The 12,527-nt window shown below is 49.4% G+C and overlaps 1 protein-coding gene across 1 annotated transcript in view; it reads left to right on the top strand.

Moving 5' to 3' along the window:
• HDGFL2 (HDGF like 2) overlaps window positions 1-10,190 on the top strand; it is a 32,852-nt gene extending 22,662 nt beyond the window's left edge. Inside the window, exons 9-16 of the mRNA XM_035120000.2 lie at window positions 461-740; window positions 3,707-3,804; window positions 4,872-4,942; window positions 5,077-5,147; window positions 6,047-6,148; window positions 7,465-7,684; window positions 8,994-9,126; window positions 9,500-10,190. Coding sequence (XP_034975891.2) covers window positions 461-740; window positions 3,707-3,804; window positions 4,872-4,942; window positions 5,077-5,147; window positions 6,047-6,148; window positions 7,465-7,684; window positions 8,994-9,126; window positions 9,500-9,593 — 1,069 coding nt within the window. The 3' untranslated portion in view covers window positions 9,594-10,190. The remainder of the gene's footprint in view (window positions 1-460; window positions 741-3,706; window positions 3,805-4,871; window positions 4,943-5,076; window positions 5,148-6,046; window positions 6,149-7,464; window positions 7,685-8,993; window positions 9,127-9,499) is intronic.
• Window positions 10,191-12,527: the final 2,337 nt, after the last annotated feature.

Genomic DNA, 12,527 nt, shown 5'->3' on the forward strand with positions numbered 1-12,527 from the left:
TTGGCTTTTTGGAGCACCGTAGGGTATGGGTGTCTCTGTGTGCGTTTCAGATTATAACTATTTTTTAAACAACTGAAGCAGACTTAATTCCAAACTGCTTTATCCAGGTGGAATCTAGATTAGAGGAGGAAAACACACACACACACACACACACCGTCACAAATGTATATCTTCCCTCTCTCTCTCTGCACAAGTGCACCTCTTATCTCTCACAGCCCTCCCTGAGCTAGGGACCAAGCAGTGGAGGCAACTGAAATAAAGGACAGACTAGTCTGGTAGCATGTATGCAGGACATTCATTCAAGGATGTGGCTTGCCGCGGTTGCCGCATTGAGGCTCCGTGCGATCTTTTTAACAGGTCTGGCGCTCGGCAGTGCCTGCTGGTCCTAGGAGGTGAGCGGACCCATACTATTGAGTAGCAGTCATTTATTGTTGCTTTCCTTGCCTGCTTCCCCTCACAGCGACAGCGACAGCGATGTGGACCGCATCAGTGAGTGGAAACGGCGCGACGAGGAGCGCCGCCGGGAGCTGGAGGAGAAGCGGAAGCGTGAGCAGGAGGAGGAGATGCGCCGCCTCCGGGAGCAGGAGCGGGAGGAGAAGGAGCGAAAAAAGGAGAAGGCCGAGAAGGGAGAAGTGGAGCACTCGGACAGCGACAGCAGCGTGGACAACGAGGTCCCCAAGAAGAGCAAGAAGGGGCGGCCCAAGGCCCCGTCATCCTCCGACTCAGAAGTGGAGAAAGAGGTGAGCTGGCAAGGCAGGGATGGGATGGGAGCCCCGTGGGAAGGGGGCCAGGCTGAGCTTTATCCCAGAACACTTCAGGCTCAGGACCCTGGGTGTGCAGAGGTGCTGTGGCCCCTCCGTTTGCTTTTGGACTGCCACTGGCCTCAGCCAGCCTGGCCCAACGGCAAAGGAAAATGGGTTGGAGTCCAAGGCAAAGTTCACAAACCAAAACACCTACTTCCGGGTTTGCAGCGTTCTTAATCCAAGTTGTTCATAAACTAAGGTGTTCTTAAACCAAGGTACCCCCCCCCTCTCTCTCTGTGTGTAAATTTTTATTAAATTTTCTGATTTACATTTCCAAATTTTCATTTAAACAACCTTAAATCGATGACTTCCCTTCTTCTCTTTCCATGGTTCCTTTTGCATACCGTCCATCCCTGCGTATTTTACATAAACAAAACCATTCAGTAACCCATTGTTACATCCATCAGAACTTATTTTCACTGTTGAATATGAATTCAATGCTACAAGCGTTTTTAAATGAACACAATTTTCACCCATATATTCAGCAAACATTTTCCAGTTTATTTAAATGTACATTCTTCTTGTTCTCTTATTCTGTATGTTACATCTGCAAGCTGCACTTATTCCATCAGTTTAAGTTGCCATTCTTCTTTAGCTGGGACCTCGCTCGTTTTCCATTTTGGGCGCTAACCAGCTGCAGTAGTAGTGTACATAAATATTCTTTTTTGACACCTGGGAATTTTCCTCTGAATTATCCCCAACAAAAAGGACTCTGGTTTTTTTGTGTGTTTTTTTGAAAAGTACTTTTAAACATTTTTTCAATTAATTATATATCATTTCCCAATACTCTTTTTACCCTTTTGCAAGTCCACCACATATGATAAAACATACCCTCAATCTCATTACATCTCCAACACTTATCTGATTCGGACTTATACAACCCTGTTCTTCACGCAGATTGCCAGTGACCATTACCCACTTCCCTGCTCTGAACGTAGCCCCAGGCTTTTCTTTTCTGCCAATTTTCTTGATTTTCCAAATTACTGCAAATCATTACCGAACTGATGCAATTTAATACAATTTTCCAAAACCAGTTGCCCCTTTCTCCTTACAAGATATGTCCAAGATAGACCCCCTGTTGCTGCATTAGTTCTCAATTAATCTCTAGTTGACATCTCAGTAATTGCCAATAATATTTTCCATCAACTGCCCCTTTACGTCCCTGCAAATGGCAAATAAACCAAGTAAACCTTAGTGTATATATTCAATAACAGCATGCGTGTTATTTCCCCCATTTTCACTTAAATCATTTACTTGGGTTTTTAATAAGTTTTTTTTCCCTCCAGAGTTCGGTGTCGTTTTCCAACTTAAATATTCTCTCATCCTTGTTCAAATCCCCGTTGGCTGATTTCATTACAGCTCCTTGGTTTCTGCCCACTCTGCCCAAGGTCACATTCCTTTGCACAGATAACAGAATCAAACCGCAGTCTCTCGGAGAGGGAACCATGTAATGCCCAGCCATCAGGATGCCAAGACATCATCTCCAATGCAACTCTGTGCCTATTATGATAATCGTCACTATGCCAAGCTGCGTCCCATTTCATTCAGCCTCTTCGTGGCCTAAATTCCTTCCATCATAACAAAGTCAGCTGCAGTCTAAAGGGTCATAAATCACATCCTAGAGCACAATATACACCAGGAGGCTTAGTTTGGTCAGGTTAGTTTATACACTTCCAGGGGCATGGGTGGCCCTGTGGTCCAAACACCTGAGCCTCTTGGGCTGGCCGATTGGAAGGTCGGCAGTTTGAATCCCCGCGACGGGGTGAGCTCCTGTTGCTCCGTCCCAGCTCCTGCCAACCCAGCAGTTCGAAAGCATGGCAGGGCAAGCAGATAAATAAGTACCGCTGCGGCGGGAAGGTAAACGGCGTTTCCATGCGCTTTGGTTTCTGTCACGGTGTCCCGTTGCACCACAAGCGGTTTAGTCCTGCTGGCCACATGACCCGGAAAGCTGTCTGTGGACAAACGCTGGCTCCCTCGGCCTGAAAGCGAGATGAGCGCCGCAACCCCATAGTCACCTTTGACTGGACTGAACCATCCAGGGGTCCTTTACCTTTTACCTTACACTTCCAGAGTTAATGCTAAATACATTACTTCTGGTCAATGAGCCGCCATAGCTGCTAGAGGGATGCAAAAATTTGTGCCCCAGGCTTTTTTTTTAGAGTCGTCTGCCCATGTGCTATCTGAAACCAAAGGGGAACATTGGTTGTGAGATGTAAATCCCCCCCAGCTCTTCTACCCCACTACAGTCATACCTTAGTTGACGAACACCTTGCGACTCGAACGTTTTGGCTCCTGAACACTGCAAACCCAGAAGTGAGTGTTCCGGTTTGTGAACGTTCTTTGGAACCCGAACTTCCGATGCGGCTTCCATGGCTTCCGAAGCTGCACCTTCATTTTCCTAATGTTTTGGAAGTCGAACGGATTCTGTTCGACTTCCGAGGCACCACTGTATTGGCTCTGGCGAACTTGCTGCATTGAGGTAGGGACCAGATGCAGACCGAGAAGTAAGATAATGTTGGAAAGGCTTATATAAATCGCTGCAGGCAAATGACGGAAACATAACTGAAATAGAAGAGAGCAGTATATAAAGGAGTTGGGTAGAATGATTAACAGGAAGAAAATGGGGAATAAAAGCTGTAAATACAGACCATAGGTGAGACCACTGAAAAGGCCCATTCTCGTACCTTCCCTGGCTGGGGCCTCAGATGAAGACGGCAGTGTTTGGGCTAGTCCATAGGGGGAGTGGCTGTGCTTTGAGGCACTGCAGTCCTGAGCTTGTACATAGGAAAGCAGCTATTTTACCATAGCCCTCCAGATATCAAAGAGCAGGGGAAGCCTGGGAGGTTTTTCACTGGGATGTGATCGCCTATCTTGTGACCTTCTTGTTTTCTTTCCCCCTCCAGGTGAAAAAGCCTTTGAAGAAGCAGCAGCCCGCTGAGATCTCGAGGAAACAGAGTCAAAAGGAGAAGAGGGGCCAAGGAGACGAGAAGACCCGGAACAGGTTATATAACAACAACAACAACAGCAGCAACAAATTTATTATTTATACCCCGCCCATCTGGCTGGGTTTACCCAGCCCAACAGAATATTAAAAACACGATCAAACACCAAACATTAAAAACTTCCCTAAACAGGGCTGCCTTCAGGTGTCTTCTGTAAGTCACATAGTTGTGTATCTCCTTGGCATCTGATAGGGCGTTCCACAGGGAGGGCTGTACTACCGAGAAGGCCCTCTGCCTGGTTCCCTGTAACCTCACTTTTCGCAGGGTGGGGGCCACCAGAAGGCCCTCGGAGGAGGACCTCAGTTGGCTGGGCTGAACGATGGGGGTGGAGACGCTCCTTCAGGTATACTGGGCCGAGGCCGTATACCTCAGCCCAGTATACCTGAGTCAGTTCCCAACATGCTTTGAAGAGGGAGGTTTAATGTAGTTTGATGAAACTGCTTGGGGCAACTTTTCTCCCCCGCCTCCTCCTCCTCCTCCTCCTCCTCCTCCTCCTCCTCCTCCTCCTCTTCTTCTTCTTCTTCTTCTTCTTCTTCTTTGTATGACACCCTTCATCCATAGAGCTCACAACATACTTAGGAAGAGCTTCTGCGGTGAGCTGGGAGAGAAAACCAGTGCCAAGCATTAAGCTTACGTTCCCTTTGGTAGGAATTTCCTCCAAATACATTGAGAGCTGAATTTGTTAATACAGCTTTCCTTCGCCCGTTTATGGGCCCACCCATATCATTCAGATCCTTAAAGTTCAGCGCCCGGGTCTTGAATCGGGCTCTGAAACAGTTTGGTGACCAGTGAAGTCCTTTTTATTACTGGCAAGGAATGTGCCCAGCAAGCAGTCCCAGTTTTAGAGTCGTGCACCCAGTTCTTTGTTAGCTTCAGTTTCTGGGCCACCTTCAAGGGCAGCCCCACATACAGCACATTGCAGTAGTCAAACCAACTAGCTGCAGGCTTTGGCATTTTAGGGAGTGTTGGGTTGCCCGTTTGCATTTTTCCCCCTAGGCATGGAGTAGACACAGCCCGCTCCGTAGCATCAGTTCTGCTTCTTACCCTCTTTTTCTTCTGTCTCTAGAGCTTTGAAAGCAGAACGAGGCCGGAAAAAGTCAGAGCTGCTCCCGGAAAGGAGGGTGGAGAAGAAGAAAGGTAAAAACAAGGGCTGGAGAAGGAGAGAAAGGGGATATGTAATTGGAGTAGGAGTTTGCTTTGGTGATGGGGGTAGTAGGTGGGGAAGTGACTTGCTTTTCCCGGCTTTCAAAAAACATTTGTGCTGTCTACAGAACCCACGATTGAGGAGAAACTCCAGAAGTTGCACAGCGAGATCAAGTTTGCTCTGAAAGTCGACAATCCGGTAAGCAGGAGCCCCTCTCTCCTTTGAGCCTGTCCCCCCCCCCCCCGGGCAGCTCCCCTTACGAGTCCCAGGCTTGCCTGCAGGTTCCTGCCCACCTTTAGGATTTGCTTGCTGTTTCCGCTGCTGGAGAACTCTTCTGTGGTGTCCACTTGAGGCAGGTGTGGGGTTCCTGCTGCCATCCAAATGGTGCAGGATTCCAACCCCTGCCATTCCTGACTGTTAGACATGCCGATTGGGGCTGATGGGAGTTGTAGGTGCATCAATAAGTGGAGGGCTGCAGGTCCCCAGCCCTGGAGCCGAGGGGATGGGTCTCTTGTTCCACTGTTTTCCCCTTCTCCAATCCAACGAACAGCAGTGGGACATCCAGACATAAACCCTACCCCTTTCCACCTGCACTCTTGAGTTGATACAGGCCAGGAAACAGGACACCCCCAGGTGCTGCTTCTAATGGTATAAACCTTGTATACCTGATGGAGCGTCTCCACCCCCATCACTCAGCCCGGACACTGGGATCCAGTGCCAAGGACCTTCTAGTGGTTCCTTCACAGCGAAAAGTGAAGTTACAGGCAACCAGGCACAGGGCCTTCTAGGTAGTGGCGCCCTCCCTGTAGAACACCCTCCCATCAGATGTCAAATAAATGAACAACTACATGACTTTTAGAAGACATCTGAAGGCAGCCCTGTTTAGGGATGTTTTTAGTGTTTGATGTATTTATGGTGTATTTATGGTGTTCTATTGGGAGCCACCCAGGTGGCTGGGGCAACCCAGTGAGATGGACGGCTAAACATCATTACCATTATTGTTGTTGTTCTTGTTGTTATTATTATTAGCGTAAGTAGAGTTTGTGTGACCTCCGGTGGGCCAAATGGTCACTGTGCCCAAAATCCTGTTTCTCTAGGACATCAAGAGGTGTCTAAGTGCATTGGAAGAACTGGGCAGCTTGCAAGTCACTTCTCAGATCCTCCAGAAACACACGAACGTCGTGGCCACTCTGAAAAAGGTAAGAGGGGGGTGGGTGGGATTGAGGAGGCCCTACTACTTGTGCACATCCTTGAGGACGTGGGTGGCGCTGTGGTCTAAATTACTGAGCCTCTTGGGCTTGCCGATCGGAAGGTCGGCGGTTCGAATCCGTGCGACGGAGTGAGCTCCAGTTGCTCTGTCCCAGCTCCTGCCAACCTAGCAGTTCTAAAGCACGCCAGGGCAAGTAGATAAATAGGTACCGCTGCGGCGGGAAGGTAAACGCCGTTTCCATGCGCTCTGGTTTCCGTCACGGTGTCCCGTTACGCCAGAAGCGGTTTAGCCCTGCTGACCACATAACCTGGAAAACTGACTGCATACAAATGCCAGCTCCCTTGGCCTGAAAGGGACATGAGCGCCACAACCCCATAGTCGCTTTTGACTGGACTCAACCATCCAGGGTTCCCTTACCTTTTACAACCTTGCTTCCGTTGCTACGCCCCCCCCCCCTGCTGCCTGCTTGACCCTGTGTGTGCCCCTCGGATGCGCCTGAGTATGTTGTCTCTTAATGCTGTTTTCTTGCTGCATTAACTCAGTTGCTTACAATGGCCTCCTCTGCTTCGATTTATTAGTTTAATTATATACGAAGCCGCGTTTCCCATATAAAATATTGCTGGGCGACACGTCTTTCCTTTTAGCAAGCCACCTATCTCTCCAGGATCCTAAGCGTGTAAGAAGGGGTCTTGCAGAGTCAGGTCCCAAAGGGCTGCCCCAGTTGAGCAGTGACCAGTCATACACCCCTCTGCTGTAGCTCCCCTGTGGCTCATGGCCTCTGAACCTAAATGTGCAGTAGCCATTGAGTTTCACAGGAGAAGGATCATTTGGTGGGGTAATTTAAAACATTATTAAAGCAGTTAAAAGCAATTGCATTCTCTTAGCCAACTTTCAAGGTTGCCAGAAGCAGCATCTTTTAGTGAACATTTACCCCAAGCTGGGTAGCTCAGTTGCTAGAGCATACATTGGCAACCCATGGAGGCCGTTTATCCGGCCCACGAGCCGCCCGGTCACCAAGCCACCCGCTCGGCAAGTCCCCCCCCCACGCTGCGCTAAACTGTTCGACTTCCAAAACGTTCAGAAACCAGAAGCCCAGTCGGATGTTTGGCTTCCAAAAATAGTTCGCAGACCAGAACAGTCCCTTCTGGGTTTGCGGTGTTCGGGAGCCAAAACGTTCGAGAACTAAGCTGTACCTTGATAAGCTTGCCGTTTTGAATCCACCAAGGTAGAGCCTTTTGCATTTTATATCGACACTACCGTGCCCAATTTGAAAGTGTCTAAAATGCCCTGTTTGTTTGTAATAAGATTCGGCGTTACAAGGCCAACAAAGAAGTGATGGAGAAGGCAGCCGAGGTCTACACATGCCTGAAGTCCCGTGTCCTGGGGCCAAAGGTCGGGGCGAACCAGAAAGTCAACAGGACTGATTCGGAGAAGGAGAAGGACAAAGGGGAGGGGGACAAAGACAAGGAGAAGCTGCCTGAAGGAGAAACGCAGAATGAGACAGGCGAGGAAGAGACGAGTGCTGGTAAGGGGCTGGCGGCAAGAGAAATCCTTTCTGAATGGGGTTGGAGTTGGCTGGGAGGGAGGTAACCCAAGTGGGCAGTGATGGAGGAACTGGGAGGAGCTTAATCTTTTTATGACAGATGTCAGGGACTGGCTGGATGCAGAGGGAGTGGTGGGAGGCACCAGCTGGGGAACCCCCAAGGAAAACCCCATGGGAAGAAGGCTCAAAGCCAGGGGAGTGGTTGTGTGATGGTGATAGGGATGCAGGTGACGACGTGGTCTAAACCACTGAGCCTTTTGGGCTTGCCGATCAGAAGGTCGGCGGTTCGAATCCCTGCGACGGAGTGAGCTCCTGTTGCTCTGTCCCAGCTCCTGCCAACCTAGCAGTTCAAAAGCACGCCAGTGCAAGTAAATAAATAGGTACCACTGTACCGGGAAGGTAAATGACATTTCCATGCGCTCTGGTTTCTGTCACGGTGTCCTGTTGCGCCAGAAGCGGTTTAGTCCTGCTGGCCACATGACCTGGAAAGCTGCCTGTGGACAAATGCCGGCTTCCTCGGCCTGAAAGCGAGATGAGCGCCGCAACCCCAGAGTTACCTTTGATTGGACTTAACCATCCAGGGGTCCTTTACCTTTTTGTGGGAGGAGGAGGAGGAGTGGTCGGAGAGAGAAGAGGGAGCAGAATGAGAGGACAAGGTGCCAGACATTGAAGAATCAACAGGGTTTACTGAGCAGGAAGAGGCTGTGGCAGAGAGCAGTTCAGACTCTGAGGAGGGAGGCCAAGAGGCAGAGAGGAGTCCGGCCGCTGAAGAATCCAGAGAGTCTCCTCCTCCAGCTGTGACCAACTCCCCTCCCCACGGGTACGGGCATAGCCAAGATTTATGTTAGGGGGAGTAGGATGTTCGATGGGGCAGAACCAATTTTTCTGCAACGGTGTCTGGTCTGTTAGTCAAGTATTTTTATATTGACTTGATTTAGGGGGTGCAGCTGCACCCCCCTGGTTACCCCCATGACCCTGGTCTCCTAGAACACACAGCGAAACTAAAAAAAATAGCAGAGGTTGGTTGTGTGCAGACGCAATTTGCAGCTGCTTGGGAAAGACCTTGGAGAGGAGGAGCCTTAGAGAGCAGTGGGAAGTCCTCACCACTGCCTCATTGGGGCAAGACCTACTGGGAAGAGTGGCTGTGATCACTAGTTCTGCACTGTTTTGAATAAAGAGTTTATTTCATGGACACCGTGGGTTTTTTTTAATTGCTGACCCACACTCCTGACAACAGATTGCCCCTTCCTGTTCTATCGCCTGGGGGGTTGACATCTCTTTTCTTCCCCAGACCTCCCAGCTCCTGTGAATGGGGAGTCGGGAGCCCAGAAAGGAGAAGGTGCGGCAGAGAACAAGGATGGAGATGAAGATTGGACTTCTGGGGACGTCAAGGGAGGGGCTTCCCCCGAAGACACCCACAACGAGTAGGGGTTCTTTCTGGCTTTTCTTGTGGGTTTGGTTGTGCTGCTTAGGAGATGCCGTGCCTCCACACCCCAGAGGCTGTCCCTGCTGCAGTTAGGGGAATTTCCCAGGGTGGGGAGTGTTAAAAAAACAAACAAAAAACCCTGCAGTCCATATAACTTCAGAAACCCAATTTTGGACAGAATTTGGAAATCCAAGGGACGGGGAAAGACCCTTATTGGGATCAGAGGAGTCTGCATTATCCAGAGTCAGGCTCCTGGCCCACCTCAGGGGGTCCCCCTGCCCCCCCAAACCTTGGTTTTCCTCCTCGGGGTGGTAGAAGATCATTCTCGTCCCACTTTGTCTCCCAACCCCTTCCTCTCTGTGCTACTGCAGAACGCAAGACTATTCTGTGACGGAGCGGGCAGGAGCCGAACGGGAGGCGATCCACATGGAGTCGGACTCCATGGAGGAAGATGACGGGAGCTGAAACCGAGGGGGGGAGGCCCCTGCGAAGAAGCAGCGCCGGACGGGTTGCGACGCTTGCAGCCCCCGGGGGAGGCGAGGTCTCTGCCTTGCCCCTGTCTTTCAGAGATGCTTTTCCAAGCCACACAGTAGATGACGTTCTAGGTCGGCCTTCCCTGACTTGGTGCCCCCCAGAGTGTGGGTTCCATTTCGTTTCCGAGGCCTCTGCTCCCATCTCCCATGGCCGTTGGCCATGCTAGCTGGGGGCTCATGGGAGTTGGAGTCCAGCAGTGCCTGGAGGGCACCTGGTTGGGGAAGCTTGTTCCTAAGTCATATCCCTTCCTCCCTGAGCCCTCTTCTCCCCCTCCCTCCCTCCCATTTCCCAGTCCTCTTATCGCTCCTTGGAGGATTATGAACTTCTGGGGCAGCTCCACAACCGATGTATGTTTGTATTGGTTCCCTGTTTTTGATTTCCCCCACTCTCTGCCCAGTCTCTCCCCACCCACCCACCCCGCCCCTTTTACTCTTGTGATTTCAACAGACGTGAAATGAATATATAAAGGGTTGTTTTTTAATGAAAAGAAAATGCCATTCATCCTTGTCAAACTTTATTGAGTTTCTCTCTCTCTCTCGGAGGGGGGGGAAAGGGAGAGAGATGGAGGGGGGAGGGAGGAAGATCGTGCTTAAATCATCCAGGGTTGGGGTGGTCTGTGGCTTCAGATTTCAAGGGTGCCGCCTATCAAATTCTGTTTCTGCAGGGTCTGGACTCTTTGCATTTCAAACAAAGGAGTAGTGATCACTCTCTGCTCCAGATGTTGCAGAACTACAAATTCCATCAATGTGGGCCATTGGCCATGCTTGTTGGAGCTGATGGGATTTGTAGTTGAGCAACATCTAGGAAGGGCCCAAAGGTTCTCCTTCTCTGTTGTAGAATCTGGCTGAGCTTCTCTCCTTACGTTTCCCTAGCAGGGCATTCAGCTTTGATTTTATCTCCATTCCGAGTTGTGTTACAGCCTATAGGGGATTTTTTCCAGGTCTTTTCATGGTCACCGTTGTGCCTCCCCTACTCCCTGGTACACTGCCGCTTACAATAGTTGCTGGTTCACCACCCTCTCCAGCTGTGATAGAGAGGCCTTTCAGGAAGTGCTACTGTGCTGATATGGGTCAGTTTCTGCACAGTTTCTGCCCCCTCTTCCTGCTGAGGCTGTGGGTGACAACGTGGCTCAAAAACCTGCACACACAGGTGCAAAGATGCCATTTCTTCACATGTCACTGTCCTGTCGATTTTCCACTCGCACACCACTTCCACTCCTTGAATTTGGCAAATTCAAAAATGCAACAGGGCACTCTGTGAGTGCCGGTTGGCTGTTTGGGCCACGCCTTCTCGTGGGACTGGCAAATTCTGTGTTCCTCCGTGAGTCTCTCTTTTTCTCTCTCCTTAGGTTAGTGGAAGAGAGTCTTGGCTTTTTGGAGCACCGTAGGCTATGGGTGTCTGTGTGCGTTTCAGATTATTACCATTTTTTAAACAACTGAAGCAGACTTAATTCCAAACTGCTTTATCCAGGCGGAATCCAGATCAGAGGATGAAACTGCCGAAATATTGTCTGAAGCGTTTTGTTTTTGGAAACCATGAAATAAAGATGTTCCTGTCTGATAAGAAAGAGGAGTGTTTTGACTGTCAGTTGTAGAACACAGGAGAGAGAACAGCTGAATTGGCTGCAGAATCGTGCTTTCAAAATATCTGGGCTTTTGGGTTTTCCAATGCTAGAACAGACCCATTGAAGTGAATGAACCTAACTGAGCTGTGCCCATTGATTTTGGCGGGTCCGCTAAAAGTAGGACGGGCATTGGAGACAACCCTTTGTTGTTAAAGCAAGCTTGCAAGCAAGAAATATCAAATTTCATCTGCGAGAGGAATTACTGAATGCCACTTCCAGAGTGTCTGGATGTGGGTCAGTTCCTTCTGGGGCTCCTTACGGCTTGCAAAAAAAGAGAACAAAATAGGGAAGGTAAGAGAAATGGTTTAATTTACGTCATTTATACAGTTTGAAGAAGAGTCCTGTTGCTGAGTGTTGGGAGGGTGTAACCTTGGTGCAGAATTCCTGAAAGCAGAGCATAGGAAGGGATGTGGTAAGCAGTGCAGAACTAACTTTTGAAGGAAGTGGTAGTGGTTGAACCTAAAGGGCACGGAGCCTGGTCAAAATCTTCTCCTGTTGAAACGGACAGGGCTTTACTTGGGTGGTTTAAGCCACGTGCCGGCTTTGATGCTGTTTCAAGTCGTTACTAATTCTTGCTCTGTGTATGTTTAGGTTGTAAAATCGAAGTTCTAGTTCCGTTTTTGTTAACCTGGTGCCCTTCAGAACCCAACCAGCACAGCTGTAGTGTGCTCTCACCATGCTGTTACAAGAACTACAGCGGATTATACCGTGTTTCTCACAAAATAAGACACCGTCTTATATTTTTTTTTTCCTCCAAAAAACACACCACGGCTTATTTTCAGGGGATGTCTTATTTTTTTATTAAGCTTTTTTTATTTTTTATTAAGCTTTCAGAGAGTTTTGCTAGGTCGGGGCGCGGCGCGCGCTGCTGCCCTTGCCGGCTCCTGTTCAGTTGGGGCACGGCGCGCGCTGCAGAAGCACCATGCAGACCTGCTCCCACCACTACCAGTACCCCAGTACGGTGGTGCCTCGCTAGACGAATTTAATTCGTTCCATGGGTCTTTTCTTATAACGAAAAATTCGTCTAGCGAATCCCATAGGAATGCATTGAAAAAAATTTTTTGATTTTTTTTTTTGCCCATAGGAACGCATTAATTGAATTTCAATGCATTCCTATGGGAAACCGCGATTCGCTAGACGAATTCTTCGTAAAACGAATTCGTCTAGCGAGGCAACCTCCACTAGAAAAAACCTTTCGTTAAGCGGAAATTTCGTTAAGCAGGGCATTCGTGAAGCGAGGC

This window comes from Zootoca vivipara, chromosome 6, assembly GCF_963506605.1.
Source record: "Zootoca vivipara chromosome 6, rZooViv1.1, whole genome shotgun sequence".
NCBI lineage: Eukaryota > Metazoa > Chordata > Lepidosauria > Squamata > Lacertidae > Zootoca > Zootoca vivipara.